General features: G+C 45.1%; 1 protein-coding gene across 1 annotated transcript in view; it reads left to right on the forward strand.

Annotated features, from left to right (window-relative positions):
- Positions 1–1515: 1515 nt before the first annotated feature.
- The window catches only part of KAZN (kazrin, periplakin interacting protein), a 668025-nt gene continuing 648295 nt past the window's right edge, over positions 1516–21245 (forward strand). Inside the window, exon 1 of the mRNA XM_007950754.2 lies at positions 1516–1738. Within this exon, the coding sequence (XP_007948945.1) occupies positions 1516–1738 (223 nt within the window). The remainder of the gene's footprint in view (positions 1739–21245) is intronic.

Consider the following 21245-nt stretch of genomic DNA (forward strand, 5'->3'; position numbering starts at 1 on the left):
TGCAGTGGAGTCATCTGGACTCATGGTGACCCCCTTCTTGGGTTTCCCAGGGGGCACCTCTACAGAAGTAGATTGCCCAATCTTCCTTCTCACTAGTGGCTGGTTAGCAGTCAAACGCCTTAGGCACTACCCCACATAAATGCCTTGAATCTGAAGAGTGGGCAACCTCATCTTACATATGTGCCAGGCTCAGGCTCAGGAATTGGCCTCTGCAGTGTGCTCTTAGCTGCTCTCACAAGGTTGACTGAACTGGAATAGTGGTGCACTATTGCCCAAGGAGTTGCACTGGCTGTTTTAAAATGTCCTATTTGCATGGAATGAAGCTCCCTATGGTAACAAGGCCTGGTGGCTGGAATCCAGGGCCCCAGTGAAAAATGCAAAGCCCTTACGCTGGGAGACAGAGGAGATGGGGTAAGGGGGCGGGTATCAAAAGTGAGGTTACTTCAGTTCTCTTGTGAAGAGGGAGTAGGTAACTGCGGCAACAGGACTGACCTGAACACTCCTACTCCCAGTCAGAGGAGGAAGGGGGTAAGCCCCATTGAGGCCTTCTAGACATCACTCTTGGTCCCTTCCCTCTCCCCTCAGTGTTTTCAACCTATCAGCTAAGAAGTTTAGGACCTAGCTAAGTCCCTTTGCAGGCTCTGTGGGGAGACTGGGGCGCGACAGGGAGAGGAGTCTTCCCTTCTTGCTTCTTCTGGGGGTGGGTAGCCAGGTTGGGGGGAGGTGGAGAGGGAGAGTGAGAGGCACACCCGGCAACCGCTTGGTTCCCAGTTGGCCTTTCGTCGCCGCATTCTAAGGAAACGGGAAAGCAAGAACTCCACTTCTTAGCTCGCGCAAGCTACTCCCCTCCCCCTTGCTCCCTCCGGGATCCTTTTTCCGAGCACCCCTCTCCCTCGGCACCCACCTCCTCCCCGGCCCTAGCGCGGCGCGGGGCACTAGGTCGCCCGGGCGGGGGCTGCCCCACCGCTCCAGGGAGGGGACCAAGAGCCGGCCTTGGGCCAGGCTCCCCCCTAGCCCTTGCCAGGGGCGCCACCCAGGCGCACTCCTGGTAGCCGCCCAAAGCCCCCGCCTCCTGGGGGGTGTGTCCCCGAAGTGGGGGGCGCGGGAGGCCGAGAGTGGCCTCAACCCCGGGCCAGGCTCCCTCCCTAGCGGGCGGCGAATGGTAGGCTCCATGAAAGAGTGCCGAGCTGTGCGCCGCGGCGCGCGCTGTCCTCCTGCGAGCTGCTTTCCCCGCCGGGGTCTCGGTGATCGCTGCTCCTCCTCCTGCTCCTTCTCCTCCTCCTCTTCCTCCTCCTCCTCTTCCCCCCGCCGCCTTGCTACCGCCGCGGCTCCGGCTGGAGGCGCCGCTGTCATTCCTGCGCCGGAGAAGCTGGCGCTGCCGGTGCCTGGGGGTCGGGGCGGGGGCACGGGGCCGCGAGGGACCCAACAGGTAGAGCTGGGGAGCCCGGTTGAGAGCCCCTTGCGCGTCATGCAGCTCTTTGTCATCTCTCTCGCCCCCAGGCCAAAATCCTGAGCATGATGGAAGACAATAAGCAGCTCGCGCTCCGCATCGATGGGGCGGTCCAGTCGGCCAGCCAGGAGGTGACCAACCTGCGAGCCGAACTCACGGCCACCAACCGGAGACTGGCGGAACTGAGCGGCGGCGGCGGCCCCGGACCGGGCCCCGGCGCGGCGGCCAGCGCCTCGGCGGCGGACTCGGCGGCTGCGAACATGGAGAACCACCAGCTCGGCGCGCAAGGTAGGGACCGCCCGGCGCCCGGCGGAGGCAAGGCGGGAGAGAAGGACCTGGCCCGGAGGTGGCCGGGGACTCGGCGCCCCCCACCCCCACGCCTGGGCGGAATTGCTTTGCATTGTGGCTTGTAACCCCTTCCGCCCGGCCCGGCTTTGGCCACCGCTGCTCCCTTGCTGGGAGTTGCTGGCGGCTGTCATTAAATCACACCCGGGAGGAGTGTGCACGGGTTCACACGGCCGCACCGGCCCGGGGCGACGTGAGCTAGGCGCAGCCGGCGGGGCCCTTCCGGCAGCCGAAAGTGCCCTTTAGATGGCACACAGCCCCCAGCTCAGCGGGCAAACTTTTCATGCCCAGGTCCTGGCCTCCACCCCCAGCAGGGGTGAATGGCACAGCTCCTCCCAGTTTCAAAGGCTCCTTCTTGATCACCTTGCTTTGGAATGACTCTTCCCCCCCCTGCCGCCCCCGCGAGCTCCGGCTCTGGGCCGGGTTTGGGGTACAGGATTGGTCTGGCTTGCACTTTTCTCCACGGATGCCAAATCTCTTGTCTCAATTGCATCTGGACTTTATTTTCTCTCCATTTGTTATCGTGCAGGCGGTGAATTATATAGATGCAACAGTAGATGCTTTACTCAGCAGGGAGTTTAAATTTCTAGCAAATATAAACACCCAGCGCACTTTCCAGGGGGAAATCTTAGACCTCAAAGGCTGAGCAATGGGCTTCTGGTGGAATGAAGACTAATATAATGGGTTGCTGGGAACTCCTGCGTTAAGGGACCTTAGGACCCTAGCAGTTTAGCAGGGGAGCAAAAGACAAACAGCTGGTTTGTGTTGACATTCAAGGTGATGAAACCACTGCAACCCCCTGCAAGGGTTAAAGGTGGAAGTGGCGCCCCTAAATGTTCTGTTTGGTTTCTGTGACTTGAAAAGTCAAAGGGTGAGCAGACTTTTCAGGATTTTCCCCCTAATTGCCACTTAATAAAATGGCATCACTGGTTGTTAATATCATTTGAATTCTAAACTGCTGAAATCCAGATCAGTACAGTGAAGGATATCCACTCCCTGGGGGTCACTTGTCTAAATATGTCACTTGATGAAGTGTGCGGTCCCAGTTGCTCAGTGGCTCATAATGATTTTCTGATTTCAGTGTTACTTGAAGAGCTCGAAGTGCCGAGAGACTTAACTGTTTTCATGCTACTGTGGGCTTTCCATTGGGTATGCTTCCTCTTGACCTTCCTGGGGAAGGTGTGCTTGTTTGATTTGAGATGTTAAACCTGAACATTCTCAGTTTTATGTTGGATTGCAAGTCCCATTTGAACTTGGTACTTGAGGAGAGTCTTTCAAAAGTCTTGGGAATCAGCGAAGTCATTTGGTACCAAGATAGCCATGACGTAATGGTGGGAGGGTGCTGCAATCCTAGTTTTTGCTACACAGTTTGCTACACAGTTTTCCTGGTTGGCATCTGGTTATCTTGTCATTTATCCCTTGCTATGTCATGGTGTGTGAAAGACTGCCCTGGGTACCTGGGCTAAAAAAAGAGGAGATAGGTAGGCTGCAAGGTACCACTTTACCTGGTATAAGCAGAGAGTCTGCTAACATCAAAGAAATAGCTCCGAACTGGCATTTTGCTAAGAATCAAAAGCCATGGGAAGGGAGATTGAACAATGCTGGTATATTTCCCACCAGTCTGCCGGTTCTCTCAGCCAAGGAAAAGTTAAGTGGTTTTTATTTGAGTCCTGGGTCTGGCTGCAGACAGAGCATGCTAAGAAGGGCAGTGTAGCAATGATGCAGTTACTCAACTTGGAGATCTATGTACGAGGTGATGCTTAAATGGTTGCAATGGAGCAACCAGGGGCTGTTTCCTTTTTCTTTTATCCAACAAAAATGCACAATATGTGGAAACGAGAGTGGCTTTTGGCTCTCCTGATATCCCTAAACACCTCACGGATCCAACAGCTCCATTGAGCCCTTAGGAGCCTGTCCCCATGTCAGTCACCGTCTAAGGGTTATAGGAGCAAGAATCGTCTTGATTTTTCTTCTTTGTACCTTTGGGATTTCTCAAAACCTTTCCTCAGGGCATTTCATGATTTTACAGTGGGAAAATAAAATGTCAAATGTTTTAACTCAACTTTGTTGGCTATGCATCCCTCTTAATTGATGCAAATTTAAACTGATGTGATGGCTGAAAAGAAAACAAGCCCCCATATAAATCCAGTCTGGCCTCAATCCAGTACTTTGCATTAATTTAGCCCCTGTGTGTTTTATTGTTTTTTTTTTTTTTGTTTTGTTTTGTATTTTTTTCTCTCATGGCCTATGGCAGCATTCTGGTAGAATCAAAACTCTCTGCAAAAGTAGTCATCATTTCTTCTGATATTGCTTTCATTTTCCGAAAGGAAAAAAAGCATTGGGTCTTTCAAGTTCATTTGAAAGTGTGGTTGATTGGTTTCCTCATGCTTCTTCATGCTACACCTCCAGGGAGGCTCGAAAAGACTGAGCCCCTTTAAGTCTTTGACTGTTCTTCCAAATTAGTCTGCTGTTTTAATTTTGACTGTGTCCTTGTGATTCAGCTGGCCCACCCCCTAAGCGTATTGAGCGCTATTGAGTTACTACTTTTTGAATGAAATGGGTATCTTTCAAAATGTAACCGAGTAAGTCATATTTTAACTAAAGGGCAGTATGCACATATTAAATACATGTTAATGTACCTCTAATACTATTAGCACAAATGGTGACTAGGAGGAGTCTCCTTTTGCTTCCCCTGCTACAAGAGTCTTGTATTCTGGTTTCAACTTTTTTTTTGTTTTGTTTTAAATGAATTAAGCAATCCACCATTGGTAGTTTTTTTTCCAGCGATGTTCTCCGGCAGTAGGTGGGTTTATGCTCTGTTTTGATGAAGAGAACTTGGGGTTTCTTAGAGGGTTAATGCCGTGTGTCATTTAAACAAAATATTAACTTGGTTGGTACCCTCTGTGAGCTGGCATGGTTGCTATGGAACGGAGTCTAGAAAGTGAACTGCTGAAAATCTGGGCTTTCGGCACTTTGCAAAATCTTCTTGCGGAATCTGTGTTGAAAGAACACTTGGCAGGCAGCCCATCGTCTCTCTCCGTGCTGCAAGGGAGTTGGATAATCCCTAATGAGGATGCTGGCATACAGTGCTGAGGGCATTCACACAGGGTGGCACATTTCACAACTCCCGAGGCTGCCTTTGGGCTTGGTGGGGTCAAAACCACCGTTGACAGGTGGACAGAAGGAGATATGGAGAAAACTGAGCCAAGCATTTGTTCCAGTTTTTGGTGGTGTTGGTAGCCAGAGAACCCATTTGTTTAAAGTCACATTTCTAAGCTGTTTTCCTCAGCGTAACATCTCTGCGAAAATGTGCTTAAAACGCAGTTCTTTGAGGGGAAAACACAACAGTTTGTATCTCGGAAAATGTTTTATTTGATGAATGACTAATATTAGATTCAATTGGTTGCTTTGCTCTGTGTAGAATAAAACAATTAAGTGCCATTGTATTCAATTCAACTAGGTGTTAGCTATATATAACATAAAATACTTATGCCAAGTAGGATGCATGCCTACTGCCATTAGTTTTTTTTTTTTTTTTTTGTTGTTGTTTAAAAGGAAATAGTTGTATTTATAAGATTATGCAAGTGGCAGTGCTGATAGCATCTCTCTATGGTTTTTAAAAAACTTCCTGCATGTGTTGAAATGAGGATGAGGAAAAGGGACATTTTTCTACACCTTTGTAAATTTTCATAAAGCCATACAAAGTTGTTTTTTTTTTTCTCCCCAGGCATTAAAATAGGCTGTTACTTAAGGTCTGACTGCTCTTATCTGCCATTACTACAGCACCGGAAGATCTCCAGTGAAGTATAAATTACCTTTGGAGTGAATTGAATGTGTGAGCAGTCTGCAGAGACGCTAGACACTGTTGCTTTGCAAAATAAGTTCTGTCTTTTGGCATCCCCTTCCTAATTGATCCCACTTCTACTCCCCTTTCCCAGTAGACTTTTATCCTTTTTTGAGAAAGAACATTTTCAAATGGCAGAGAGGGTGGAAAAAAATGCCCTGAACCTCTGGGACCTTCTGTTGGTTCACCCCGCTCAGTTACTGAGCTCCTCAAGTAGCATGCTTGGTTTTCCAGCCTTCTCAATGGCAGAAGAAGACACAAGCAGGCTGCCAGGAGATGAGTTTCAATATTTTTCCCCAAAATCACCATGCATGGTCGCAAAGAGATTACTTACAGGTCAGTACAGCATCGTTGAAATTAGTTATTGATTGACTATTATTTACTGTCTTTCAATTGTCTTTGGAAAGTGCCTTTGGAGAACCCCATAAGTCAAGTTTCTGGTTCTGGTTCATTTCATGCTGCCAACATTTCATGATTTACTGAGGTTTTTCCAAAATTCCTTTGATGTTAACTAGAAGTCTAAGCTGGTCTGATTTTTATAGTAGGAGCATAGTCACAAAGGAGCTCTGGTAGCATAGTGCCTAAGGCACTTGACTGCTAACCAGAAGGCTGGTGGTTCAAACCCACCAGCCACTCCTAGGAAGGAAGGTGGGGCAATCTACTTCCGTAGTGATACTGCCTCAGAAACTCAAGGATAGGTCACTGTGAGTCGGGTCCAACTCGACGGCACATAACAACAACAACAACAACAACATAGTCACATATCCTTCCAGGGCAGCAAGGTACACTTGCCTTCCTTTCAACCCCTGACCCGACTCGCCAAGACTGTTGGCACTTTTTAGGAATCCTGTAGGCTATAATTTGTGATTTCCTGGCTGTCAGGGAGCTTGTAGCAGATGGGCTTGGCTGGTAGGAAGTGCTCCCTGGAAATCTGCCTGCTCACCAGGTAGGTCATATGGGACCCAGAAGGTCAAGCTTGTGTGTGTGTGCATGTATATAGATATGTACACACACACACACTATAAATATATACATACACATATACACACACATACACATGCACTCCTCGGAAGGAAGATTGAGCAATCTATTTCCATAGTGATAGCACCTTGGAAACCCAAGGGAGAGGTCGCTATGAGTTGGATTTAACTCGATGGCAGTGAGTTTGGTTTGGTTTTATATATATGTACACACACAGAGAGATATATATACACACACATACACACACAGAGATATATATATATGGTTTTTTTTTTTTTTTCATTCCTGGGTTGTATATATCTACCCACCTGCCACTGAGTCCATTTCAACTCCTAGTGACCCCCATAGGGTTTCCAAGGCTGTAAATCTTTATGGCAAGAAAACTGTCCCATCTTCCTCCTGTGGAGCAGCTGGTAGGTTTGAACTGCGAACCTTCTGGTTAGCAACTAAATGCCTTACCCGCTGCACCACCTGAGCTCCTTATACATATCTAAGGAAAGTGAAATAAACATAAATTGCTCAGTTCTTTTCAGACATTTTCCAGGAATGGTTTGCATGAGCATTGGTCCTTGGCTTCTTACCACCCCCCACTTCCACCATACATCACGCAAGAATGGACCTCATTCTGCCTGCTGAGATCGGGACATGAATTTTTAAGCAATTTTTTAAATGAAAATTCATCTATACTGTTTGGGCTGGATATTAGGGTGACTAACATGTGGGATGACAGAGAAAGTTACCAACAACAGCCATAACAACTTCTAACTCAAACTCACTGCCGTTGAGTTGGGTCCAACTCATGGCAACACCTCCTTGGGTTTCCAAGGCGGTATCACTACGAAAGTAGATTGCCTAATCTTCCTTCTGAGGAGTAGATAGTGGGTGTGAACCACTAGCTTTCTGGTTAGCAGTCAGATGCCTTAGGCACTATGCCACCAGAGCTCCCTCACAATGTGTTAGTGCTTAGAAATGCAGGCAAAGCAAGTTCAGGCAGAATCATTTAGGAAAATAAGCCAATGGAAGGGCTGTCCAATGTGGTACTTGATGGCAGATTGTACCTAATGATTCATATCATCCACGAGTCCTTTGGTCCCATGTCACCATCTTCAGGTCCCCTTCCAGGCCATCTTGATGATAATGAAGCTGCAAGGAGACCAGGGAAAGGAATGCCTTCTTCCTTCTCTTGTGGTTGGAGGAGACCAGATCATTCTCGCTTGTTTGGTGCAACCTCTCAGCTCTAAGTGGTGGAGCCCAGGTTGTGCCCCGTGGGCATTCCTGCGCACCCGTGGAATTCTAAGCTCTCAGTAATATGAAAGAAGCTGAATGTAGCTTTAATGAGTTTGGCAAGTACAACTGTTTGAGCAGGTGGCTTATGTGTGGTGGGAAAATCATTGGTTCTAAATTTGTTCTGGTGCTTTTGTTAACGTGGCTGTGCCAGACCCCTGGGTCAGACTTCTGAAAGGCCCCTCTCCCCTCACTCTCTGCTGAATTGAGACCCTAGCATGAGAGCTTGTAATAGGCAGTTCCGTAGGCAGAGTGGCCCCCAGGGTCTATCTGTGCTCTCATTTTGCAGGGCAGTCAGGCTGGGAGGCTGGAGAGAAGTGGGGAGGGAGATAGCTGCCCAGCTCCCAACCCCCTTATCTGTTTCCATCCCAGTAGGTGCTGCGATACCTTTGTGGCAAGGTAAAGGCCTTCCATTCCAATGATGTCTTAGCTCTACGGAGTGTTTCAATTAATGGGGATCTTTAGAGCAAAGTGCCCTTTGCGGTGGTGTTTTATACTCACCTTTTGGCTCTTCATTGTCGTTCTCAGAGCTCACCTCTAGGGGACATCCCAGGACACATGGGTGTTGTGGGACTGTCCTGGTTCTGTGCATTTTTCTTTTTTTGATGACATGAATAGATTAGTGCAGGACTAAATGAGAACTCATTTCAGTGCCCTTATCAAAATTTTAAGGTAAATAATGATGATGATGATGATGATGATGATGATGATGATGATGACTGACATTGTTCCAGTACTTGCAACATGTCAACTATTGTGCCAAGTGCTTAACAGACATGATTGAGTCTGATGAGGTGGCAACTATTATCCCCATTTTTCAAAAGAGAAAACTGGGACTTACAGAGGTTAAATCACTTGCCAACAAAGAAACCATTGTAGTGACTACAATGATGATGATGGTAGCAAGCATGGGCATCAGAGTGTTTACCCTGAGCCAGGTGCTATTCTAAGTGCTTTTCTGTATTAACACATTTAATTCATGCCTTGATCTTCATCATAACTTACGAGGCAGGGATCCTCATTGTACCCATTTTAAATATGAGAAAACTGAGGCACACAGATGATAATGTCCTTGCCAAAAGGTATACAGCCATTAAGTGACCAAGTTAGGCTTCAATACCAGGAAGTCTGGCTCCAGAGTCCTTGCTCTTTCTCACTTCACTTAATGTCCAGAGGTACTCAACTGGAATGTGGCCAAACAAGGAATTCAAACCCAGATCTCTCTATGTAAGCCTGTGCATACTTCCCTCTTATCTCCTAAATCAGAAATACCCTTTGGTCTGTTCCATTAGGAAGGTGAGGGAATTCATATTTCTATAGTCTGGTGGTGGTTTCTAGGTCCTAATGGAAAAATCTTAGGAGGAAGAGTTAGAGAAGCAGAAGTGCCTCTTACTTAGTGTGACATCAACTGACCAGGAGGAGATTGGAACCTGCTTGCAAGGTTAACAAGGAAGGGATCATTTGTCACTAGTGAAAGGAACCATTTTGAATTGGGGGCTTCAGCTTTCCTATTTCTTGGACTTTGGGTTAGGGGCCTAGAGGCTGCTTTCTCTCTCTTGGGAAGGATAACAAGCAGGCAGAGTGGACTCTTGTGGTCATCTTATTCTCCATCCATGTCCTTCCCTTTCTCTAGGTTCTCTTCCAATGGTCTCAGGAGCTGCAATTGGCCCAAACCCGTGCTTAACAAAGGCTCTGTTGACACCTACAGACTCCTTTATATCAGACTTTTCAGCCTTGGCACTGTTGACATTTGGGAGGCTGTGTTGTGCATTGTAGGATGTTTAGCAACATCCCTGACCTCTTCCCATTGGATACCATTAGCACCTCCCCTCGCCCAGTTATAACAACCAAAAATGTCTTCAGAAGCTATTACATGTCCCCTGGGGGCAAAATAATCCCCCATTGAAAGCTGCTATTTATATGACAGCATTGGGGAAACCTCTTGTGAGACCTTCTATAGCATCAGCTCCATGAGGGCAGGCAATGGGAATTTTGGCTGTTTTATTTTCTGCTTTATCCCCAGGACTACCTGGCACATAGCAAGAGCTCAATAAATATTTGTTGAATGAATAGACGGATGAAAATTGAATACTAAATTAAGAGAAAGTATACAGAATTTGACCTACTTACCACGCTGTAGGTGAAATTCTGTGTGCTTTTTTTCTTTCAATTTAGTTATCATGCTCTAAGGAGCTCTGGTGGTGTAGTGCCTAAGGCATTTGACTGCTAACCAGAAGGCTGGCAGTTCAAACCTGCCAGCCACTCCTACAAAGGAACTGGGCAATCTACTTCCATAGAGATACAGCCTCGGAAACCCAAGGAGGCATTGCTGTGATTCAAATTGACTCAACAGCATTGGGTTTGGTTTGTTTTTATCATGCTATAAATGACATGAGAATCATTGATTTAATACCAATAATTAAAAAAAAAAGTTGCTGTCATGTCAACTTTGATTCATGGCAACCCTATGTGTGTCAGAGTAGAATTGTGTTCCATAGGGTTTCAAATGACTAATTTTTCAGAAGCCAATTGCCAGGTCTTTCTTCCAAGGTGCTTCTGTATAAACTCCAACCTCCAACCGTTTAGTTATCAACTAACCATTTGCAACACCCAGAGACTGCAATTTAATAATAAATTACTTTAACTGAGTGCTTACTTACCATATGTTAAGCACTGTTCCAAAAAAACTTTGTCTACATTACCTACATTACTAAAGTTAATCCTTTAAACTACCCTATGAGGTAAGTACTATGTTTGCCATTTTATAGATGAAGAAGTTGAAACACCAAAAGGTTATGTTACTTGCCCAGGGTGACTGAGCTAGCAAATGGCAGAGTCTGGATGCAAACATAGGTAAAGGTGATGTCACAGTCTGCCCTGTAACTTAACCAGGATGCTATATAACTTTGCATAGTATGTGCCATATCTGACCAAGAAATCCTTTTGGCTAGCACTGTGGCAGTTATTATTAGGATTTGTGACTGGTCTTGGTCATTGTAAATCCTCAGGGGTCCACTGTAAGAAATGTGCTCTGTCCCTGCCAGGAAGTACTAGTGCTGGCCAGAGGTAAGAGGGCAGCTCTGAGCGTGGCTGAGCCATGTTCAAATGTGAGAATCTCTCCTTCTTCCATCTCATTGCTGAGCTTTGGCTAAGGAGAGCTGGAGAGAGGACTTGCCCTTCTTTCCTGTTATGGTGGAACTGTGTCCCCCAGAATTTATATTGATGTCCTAACCCATGGCACCTGTGTGACCTTGCTTGGAAATAGGGTTTTGACAGGGAGCAGATGGTTCTCAGTCTAGTTTGAGCTGTATCTTTATAAAACAGAGAAGAGATACAGAGAGTCAGAGGGAAGATGGCCATGTGACAACAAAATTATTCTGCAGCTGCAAACCAAGGGATGCCTGGAGCCATCTGAAACTAACATACAGGAAAGGATCATCTTGAGGAGCCTTGGAGAGAACAGACCCCTGCTGACACGTTGAATGTGGACTGCTAGCCTCTAGAACTGTGAGACAATAAATTTCTGTTCTTACAAGCCACCTAATAAGTAGCATTTTGCACAGCACCCTTAGGGAACAAATACACTTCCCCTCTGGGAAAGGGTATAGGGACCCTGGAGCTTCTTGGTAGGGGTTGACTGATTCTTAGATAAGGAGATGTTCCAAGATTGGAATTGGGGAACTGGAGAGACTTTTGAGGTCATCTAAGATTCTGGCGGGAGCTCTGGTAGCATAGTGGCTAAGGCACTTGACTGCTAACCAGAAGTCTGGAGGTTCAAACCCACCAGCCACTCCTCGGAAGGAAGGTTGGGCAATCCTACTTCCGTAGTGATACTGCCTCGGAAACCCAAGGAGGGGTCGCTAGGAGTCGGGGCCGACTCGACGGCATATAACAACAACAACAACAAGATTCTGGCAATAGCGATAGCTGTTGTTTATTCAGCCTGTCCTCAGTGCCGGACCCTGTGCAGTGTCTTAATGAACACTTTCTCATCTTACCTTCACATTGCTGAGTTAGACATTGTTACCACTTCTGTTCTGAGATTAAGGAATTGAGGCTTTGGGAGGTTAAGTGGCTTTTCCAAGCTGTTCGTCTGGTAAGTAGAAGACAGGAGGTTGGTGAACAGGTTCACCTGACTCTAGAGCCTGCTCACATCTCTAGGACAGGGACACCAAGATGACACAGCAGGTCAAAGACATGCCATTAGGAGCATTTGGCCTTTCTGCTTACACATCTGCCCTCCCACTCTCCTTCTTCTTTCTTCTGTTCTTCCTTTTTCTTCCCTCTTTTCTCTCTGTCTCTATTGTCTTGAGAGTTTGGACGCATAGGTTCAGGGACCACACATCTAATAAGATATGGAAGAAGTGTCTGGGAGCTCCTAGTCAGGTAGATGCCACTGACTCAGAGATGTAATTATATTTTCTATCAAGGCCTAGACAGGTATCAAGGAGCTGTGGTGGTACAACAGTTAAGTACTTGGCTGCCAACTAAAAGATTGGTGGTTTGAACTCACCCTGCAGCTCCATGGGAGAAAGACCTGGTGAGCTGCTTCAAAAAAAAAAAAAAAAAAAAAAAAAAAAAAACCCATGGCTAGGCTATTGAGTCAATTCTGACTCATAGCAACTCAACGAGACAGCGAAGAACTGCCTCTCGGGGTTTCCAAGGCTGTAATCTTTACAGAAACAGGCTGCCACATCTTTCTCCCATGGAGTAGCTGGTGGGTTCAAACACCGATCTTTCAGTTATCAACTGAGTGCTCTAACCACTGTTTCACTAGGGCTTCTCCTAGATTACAGCCTAGAAAACCCAGTGGGGCAATTCTACTCTGTCACATGGGGTCACTATGAGTCTAAAATCAACTTGACAGCACCCAACAACAACACAGGTATAACAGGAAAGTAGACAGCAAAGTGACAACTACAGAAGCCTTCATATGTGCATGACAACTTTTTGGGTAGGTTGGTAGTAGACATTATAGAGAATAGGTGCTAGCCCAGACCATTCCCCCAGAGAAGGATCATTTCTTAAGGAGAAGGAAGATGAGGATGATCCAGGGTTTAGATCTTGAATAACAGTCTTCCCCTCCCCATGGAGAACAAGACAAGCTATGAATTTCAGTGTGATCAGAGCCCTGAATCTTTTAATATAAGCTCACCCCTTGTATTAACTTCTCAGCCAAGATGGAGGGCTCCTTGACAGCTGCAACTGATGAATTAATTCATTTTCGTTGATTAACTTGAACTTTTCTTAAACCATTCAGCATGGTGTATTTGCTTTAATTCAGAATGTGCAACTTGGAACACAGTGGTATTTATGCCACCTTTTCCCTACTCCATGCTTGGCTGTCAGATGAGCCAGTTGAAATTCCGTGCTTGTTGCTTCTTGTGATAGCCAGTTATAAGATTTAGAAATTTGATACTGACCATGAACAGTGTAATTGTAGTACCATGTTGTAGTTGTTGTTAGGTGCTATCAAGTCAGTTCCAAGTCATAATGGCCCCATGCACAAGGCAACAAAATACTGCCCAGTCCTGCACTATCCTCACAGCCATTGCTGCTTGAGCCCATTTTTGCAGAAACAGTCCATCTTATGGAGGATCTTCCTCTTATTTGCTGACCTTCCACACTTTACCAAGCATGATGTCCTTCTCCAGGGAATGGTTTCTCCTGATAACATGACCAAAGTACATGAGACAGAGTTCGCCATCCTTGCTTCTAAGGAGCATTCTGGCTGTACTTCCTTCAAGGCAGAGTTGTTTCGTTCTTCTGGCAGTCCATGGCATTTTCAATATTCTTTGTTAACACCATAATTCAGATGCATCAGTTCTTCTTTGGTCTTCCTTATTCATTCTCCAGCTTTCCCATGCATATGTTGTTGTTGTTACGTGCCGTCGAGTCAGACCCGACTCATAGCGACCCCTCCTTGGGTTTCCAAGGCAGTATCACTATGGAAATAGATCGCCTCATCTTCCTTCCAAGGAGTGGCTGGTGGGTTTGAACCGCTAGCCTTCTGGTTAGCAGTCAAGTGCCTTAGGCAGTATGCTACTAGAGCTCCTCCCATGCATATGAGGCTGTTGAAAATACCATGGCTTGAGTCTGGTACACCTTGGTCCTCAAGGTGCCATCTTTGCTCTTTAATACTTTAAAGAAGACTTTTGCAGCAGATTTGTCCAACACAAAAAAAAGTCATTTGATTTCCTGCCTGTGCTTCCATGGGCATTGATTGCAGATTCAAGTAAATGAAATCCTTGACAACTTCAGCCTTTTCTTCATTATTATGATGTTGCTTATTGATTCAGTTTTGAGGATTTTTGTTTTCTTTATGTTGAAATGTAAACCATACTGATGGCTGTAGTCTTTGATCTTCATCAGTAAGTGCTTCAAATCTTCTTTACTTTCAGCAGACAAGGTTGTGTCATCTGCATATTGCAGGTTGCTAATGAGTCTTCCTCCAATCTTGATGCCTCATTCTTCTTAATATAGTCCAGCTTCTTTGATTATTTGCCCAACATACAGATTCAATAAGTGTGGTGAAAAAATACAACACTGATACACAATTTTCCTGATTTTAAAGCATGCAGTATCCCCTTGTTCTTTTTTGTGGTACCATAGAGCATGATAAATGATGCCTGGGGAGAACTGGCCTATCACTGTACGTGTATTGAATATCTCAACTAATGTGTTCATCCAGTGGATTGCCATTTCTATTTGTATAAGGTTTACTATGTAAAGTGAGGTAAAATATGAATATTCAACACATCTTTAGAGCTGGGACTTAGATAGGCAAGGTTTGGCTGCCATTTTCTGGGGACTGTCAACCCATTAGCTCGTGGCCATGCTCTGATTACTTGGTTTGCAATTTGACCTTGTTCTAGGCAGCTCTGCTGGAGGAAGGAGACATGTTTAAGTACATGTTAATGAAAGTCCTGTGGAGAAGGATCATGATTCCATGGTCAACTATCACACAGGGTGGATCATTATCATCAGCAAATAGAGTAGAACCTTGTTAAAACACAGTTGGTGAACACGTAAGTTGACTCTACCATGGGTCAACTCAAAGCCCTCCAATGTCTTCAACATTATTGCCTTTTTTAAAACCAGTGAACAGGGTGTATTTTCTTTAATTCAGTACACACAAGTGGGATTATGCTACCTTTTCCCATTCTTGACATTTGAAATCTAACTCTAATCCCAATTCTAACTGTAACCCTTACCAGGTTATTAACTTATCCTCTAAAGCATAGGGAGCTCTGGTAGTGTAGTGCCTAAGGCATTTGACTGCTAACCAGAAGGCTGGCGGTTCAAACCCACCAGCCCCTCCTCGGAAGAAAGGTTGGGTAATCTACGTCCATAGTGAGACTGCCTTGGAAACCCAAGAAGGGGGACTCTATGAGTTGGGTCCAACTTGACGGCACATAACAACAACAACTAAAGCATAAGATTGGTTGACCATGCCCAGTTCTCAAAACCAAAAAACCAAACTCACTGCTGTTGAGTTGGATCCTACTCATAGAGACTCCTCCTTGGGTTTCTGAGGTCCTATGTCTATGGAAGTAGATTGCCCAACCTTCCTTCTGAGGAGTGGCTAGTGTATTTGCTTTAATTCAGAATGTGCAACTTGGGACACAGTGGTATTACATTACACTACAGGCAATGCAATGCTCTGCTGGATATGGGGTCACCATGAGTCAAAGCCAACTCAACAGCAATTAACAACAATATCTGTATAAGATGCATAGCAAAAGGCCTCATTCTGGTCTTATCTGAGGTTTCTGCCCAACTCTCAGCCCTGGTCAGTGGATAAAAGACCTGAGTGCAAGGTCTTTCATCAAAAGACCTGATGCTATGGAGTTGGTGCCAGCTCACGGAGGTCCCATGTGTTACAGAGAAGCCATTGGTATGGTGCCCTTTTCCAGGCTTCCTCTGTATTTACTCACTCTTCTTCTTTCCTTTGCACTCAGCAGGGCCACAGGGAAGCTCTATAGTCCCACACCACCCAGCTTTTTGTGGTTTATAAATACTTTCATAGGCGTCATCCCATAGATTCTACCAGGTGGCCCATGTGATTGAATTGAGGTAGGCACAGCCGTCTGCTTCTCAAGCAAGAAAACTAAAGCACAGAGATTTAAGCTGATTTGTCCAACATTGCTGAGAGAGACAGTAGACCAAATTTCCCTGCTTTTCTTCCACTGTAAGATGAGGCCAGGTTGTACAATGTGGGTAAAGGAGTAGCTTAGTGTTGGGCGGAATCTGATTTTGCCTAGGCAACTCCCTCTTAGACCTGGACCACCTTGTCTTGTAAGGCCTGGATGATGCCATCATCATCCCCAATCTGTGTCCTCATACGCTAAGCCTCCATGTCAAATGAGAGGCCCATGGAAAAATCTGTTTTTCCAAAATAAATTCCATTTTTTTACACTGATTTCTTTCATTATCTCAGTGGGGTTTTACAGTCTTGACCGTTCTTCCAGTGACCCATCATTCTTCCAATGACCCAACGTCTTAATGCCAAGGCTTAGTGATTCTCTTTTTCTAGCTTCCCTATCAATCAGCTTCTGTTGTTAGTCACTAACTAGTTGACTCTTAACTCATGGCAATCATATGGACAACAGAAGGAAACATTGTCTAGTCCAATCCCATCTTCATGATCATTGGTGTGTTTGAGACCATTGTTGTGGCTACTTGTTCGTCCATTTCATTGAGGATTTCCCTTGTTTTCATTGACCCTCTACTTTACCAAAGGTGATATCCTTTTCTAGTGATTGGTCTCTCATGCTGCCGTATCCAGTGAAAGTCAAGCCGAGGTCTCATGATCCCTGCTTCTAAGGAACATTCTGGAACAGTATATTCAGTATTCTTTGCCAACACCATAGTTCAAATGCATCAATGTTGCTTCTGTCTTCCTTTGTCAGTGACCAGCTTATGCAGTTAATTATCTGTCAGTCAGAGTAGGTTATACTAGGGAAACTTCCTGCTTATTTCAATAAACAAAGTTGATAATGACTCTCCTAGTAGGTAGAATTTTTGGTACCCCACATCACTATAATTTAGGTTTTTTGAATAGGGGAAGGACACCTATGTGGAGACCTGTGATTGTCCCACATGGATGGATGTATTCTGTGGTGTTGGGGCGGGGCCTTAGTGGTTACAGTAACCAAAAACAAACCAAATTCACTGCCATCGAGTTGGTTCTGACTCATAGTGACCCCTCCTTGTATTTTCAAGGTGGTATCTATAGAAGTAGATTGCCCAGTCTTCCTTCTAAGAAGTGGCTGGTGGGTTTGAACCACCAGCCTTTTGTCTAGCAGTCAAATGCCTTGGGCACTACACCACCAGACCTCCTAGTTGTCATAGTAAATCCACCTAATTTCTCTCCTCACTATCCTTTTAGGAAGATCCCATTAGATCTTAGACTCTTTTTTATCAGGGTGTTTGAGTTCAGTTCTCCACTACTTGTTGGTTGTTTAGGTTAATGTTGTCACTCTGCTATTGCCATGACTGTCTGCATAGCAGGTGGGCCTCTTGTCACCCCAAGCTCATGCCTAGACTTTGCACTCAGGTCTTCTATCCACTGACCAGGGCTGAGAGTTGGGCAGAAACCTCAGATAACACCAGAATGAGGCCTTTTGCTGTGTATCTCAGACAGATATTGTTGTTCGTTACTGCTAAGTTGGCTTTGACTCATGGTGACCCCATTTCCAGCAGAGCATTACATTGCCTGTTCCTGCACCATCCTCACAATCATTGATATGCTTGAGTTCATTGTTGTATCCACTGTATTTTGAATGCCTTCCAACCTAGGGTACCGATCTTCCAGCTCTATATCAGACGATACACTGTTATGATCCATAGAGTTTTCATTGGCTGATTATCAGAAGTAGATTGCCAGGTTTTCTTCCTAGTCTCTCTTAGTCTGGAATCACTGTTGAAACCTGCCTGCCATGGGTGACTCTCTTACTATTTGAAATGCCAGTGGCATAGCTTCCAGTATCATAGCAACATGTAAGCCACAACAATACAACAAACTGATGGATTGGTAGTGATTTAGAGGAATAAAAGGAGAAAGAATATGAAACCAGTGGCCACTGCAGTGTGACAGATGACCTCTAGGTTAACTGTCACTCCTCATACTGTTTTATTTCCTGTCTCATTTTCCAGTGCAACGAGCATTCACTTCTTGGCTTCCTATACCTGTGACACTAAAATAGAAATAGTATACATTTAAACTTCATCTGAAGTTCTATTTACAGCGGGTTCTAGAAAAGCAGAAAGTACTTTTGAGCATCAAAATGTCTTGGTGCTTTAGAGATTTTGATTTGCATTACCTTGAAACAGCTAAGATTCCCCACCACCAATAGGTACCACGATTGCATGAGTAGATGTAAGTGTTTCTTGATTCTGTTTGGAGTTCACTTAATACATTCTCTTTGGCACTTGATGGAGCCATTCAGGGGTTGGCAAATTTTTTTCTATAAAGGACCAGACAGTAAATGTTTTAGGCTTTGTGGGCCACAGTGTATTTGTTGCAACTTCTCAGTTCTGCCATGGTAATTCTGGACAATCATAAATAATAGTAAATGAATAGGCAGAGTTATATTTCAGTAAAACTTTATTTACAAAAACTGGTGGCCTCCTTGGTCTGTAGTTTGCCACCTCCTGACTGTTGTTGCTAGCTCCCATTGAGTTGAGATTGTGGCAACCCCATGCATAATGAGATCGGACCATTGTGATTCATTGGATTTCATTGGCTGATTTATTTTATCCCTAGTTTATCTTAGTCTGGAAGCTCCACTGAAACCTATTCAGCATCATAGCAAAACACGAGCTTCCAATGACAGATGGCTGTGCGTGAGATGCATTGGCCAGGAATCAAAACCAAATCTCCTTTGTGGAAGGCAAGAATTTACCCCTGAACCACCACTGTCCCCTGCCCCCTAGTCAGTGTATGAAAAAATCCTTGTAGTTCTTTTTCATTTGCCTCCTGATACATTTACTTTCAGCACTTTCATGGTGCTCAGCATACAGGAGGAGCTTAATAAATGGTGATTGAGTGAGTAAGCTAGTGAATTAGATGTGTGCAATAAAACCTTGAGATCTTAAAGGAGCAAAGAGGAGAAGTTAATGACTGGTAATGTCAAAATACCCACTGCCACTGAGTTGATTCCTACTCATAGCAACCCTGTAGGACAGAGTAGAAGTGCCCTATAGGATTTCCAAGGCTGTAAATCTTTAAAGAAGCAGATTGCCTCATTGTTCTTCCATGTAGTGGCTAGGGGGTTCAAACCACAGACCTTTTGGTTAGCAACTGAATGCCTTAACCATTGTGCCATGAAAGCTCCTTATCCAGGAGGGTAGTAATGGTTAATAGACATGAGAGAGACATTTGTTGCCAGCTCATTGGTTTTGGGGTGAAGTCACTTGTACTCAGTCATCAGCATTGGCCTCAAAAGGTCATGGTGAGATACAGGGCAAGACACTTAGCATCTGAACCTTTATTTCTTCATTTATAAAATGAGGAGGTCACTTCTGTCTTCAGGATTATGTAGGAGATAGATGGGTTAGTGGAGTGAAACAGACCTGATTCCATTCTTGGTGATAGGACTTCAGAGTGACTTTGAGCATCGACTTTGCCTTCACAGCTCTGGTTCCTCATCTGTCACACATGGCCTCCATCAAGGGTGATTGTGATGGTTTCACTCAGGGTTGCTCCACTGCAGCACAGTTGACATGCTGGGCTGAATACTTCTTTACCATAGGGGCCGTGTTATGCATTGTAGGACATTTAGCATCATCCCTGGCTGTACCCACCAGATGTCAGGACCACCCATATAGTTATGAAAACCAACAAAGTCTCAAAACATTGCTAAATTCTCCAAGGGACAAAATCCCCCTCTGACACCTTGCTTGTGAATTACTTGTTTAATGGATTAACATAGGGGTGCTTAGTACGAAGCTTGTCAGACTTTGGGGATTCAGTAGATGGAACTTTTCATTGTTTATAGTATAGTATATTATTAGGAGCTCTTGTAGCATAGTGGCTAAGGCACTTGACTGCTAACCAGAAAGCTGGGAGTTCAAACCCACCAGCCACTCCTCGGAAGGAAGGTTGGGCAATCTACTTCCGTAGTGATATTGCTTCGGAAACTCTAGGGGTCGCCATGAGTCAGGTCCGACTCAACGGCACACAACGACAACAACAAAAACATAGTGTATTATTGAACTCTGAATTCTCTCCCTTTTGGATAAAATTCTCTTTATTTCCTCAATCAATGTCTGTCTCTCAAAGGCAAAATTAGGTCTTTGTATTCCAAAACTCAGGGCTTTCTCCTGATGTTTCTGTGTTGCTTGGACGCCGCACTTTTGAAAAGAGCCAAACTTCCCATGACATCTGTTGAATGTGCTTTCAAACCCTTCACTTACACATGCCTCAGACTTGCATTTGAGGTCATGGTCAGAACCCATAAATGATTTATATAAGAAAGTATCCAGATGTCTTCATCATGAACCAACAGGGAAGGTTAAAGACTGAAAAGCTGAACTCATGGAGGCTGAACTCTGAGGTTGTCCTCAGAGGAAAAGAGAATGGTTTGTGCCCCAAACTAGCACCAACAAAATGATCACTTCCCTAGCGAGCACACACACACTTTGAACAGTAGCCTGGACCAGTTCTCAGTGGTGTAACTTTAGCCAAAATAGCCATTCTATACCATCAGTTCATGTGTGGATTTAAGGTTTGTGCCATCCATATTCCCACTACAACAGTGGTCCTCAGATTTTAAGTCTACTCCTTTTCATGGTGAAAATAGAGAGAGAAAGAAAAGAGAAAGGGGAGGGAGAATGGGAATGAATGAACCTAGCCCCTGTCTGCTGGTAGGTGTACCTTTCTATCTGATGAGAAAATATGACAGGGAATCGAGGAGGCTTGTCAAATGGATATTGCTTCTGCATCTGTATATAGTTGAAAAGTTATAGTACATACATGCAAGAAAAGTACTCATTCTGTACATAGGCAGCATGTGGATGTTTGGACTTCCTGTAAGTCACTCTCTCTGACTGCCTGGAGTTGCTGTGGTCCTGGGGCAGGTCAGAAACTACAGATGCCTCTGCATGTGTGTGCTGTGTTCTGCTCATTGTGGTTCTCAACAATGCCACATACTGTCAGGTGCTTGGAAAAGGCTAATTTAAAGGAAATAATGGCCACTGCCCTGGGCCTTTGCGTTTTCTGCTAATTTTAGGGATGGTAATATACTCAACTGCTAACTGAAAGATTGGAGGTTTGAGTCTACCTAGAGGTGCCTTGAGAGCTCTGGTGGCATAAGACTGCCAACCAGAAGGCTGGTG

The sequence above is a fragment of the Orycteropus afer genome, unplaced genomic scaffold, assembly GCF_000298275.1.
Source record: "Orycteropus afer afer isolate SDZICR_OR568_19922 unplaced genomic scaffold, OryAfe1.0 scaffold00288, whole genome shotgun sequence".
NCBI lineage: Eukaryota > Metazoa > Chordata > Mammalia > Tubulidentata > Orycteropodidae > Orycteropus > Orycteropus afer.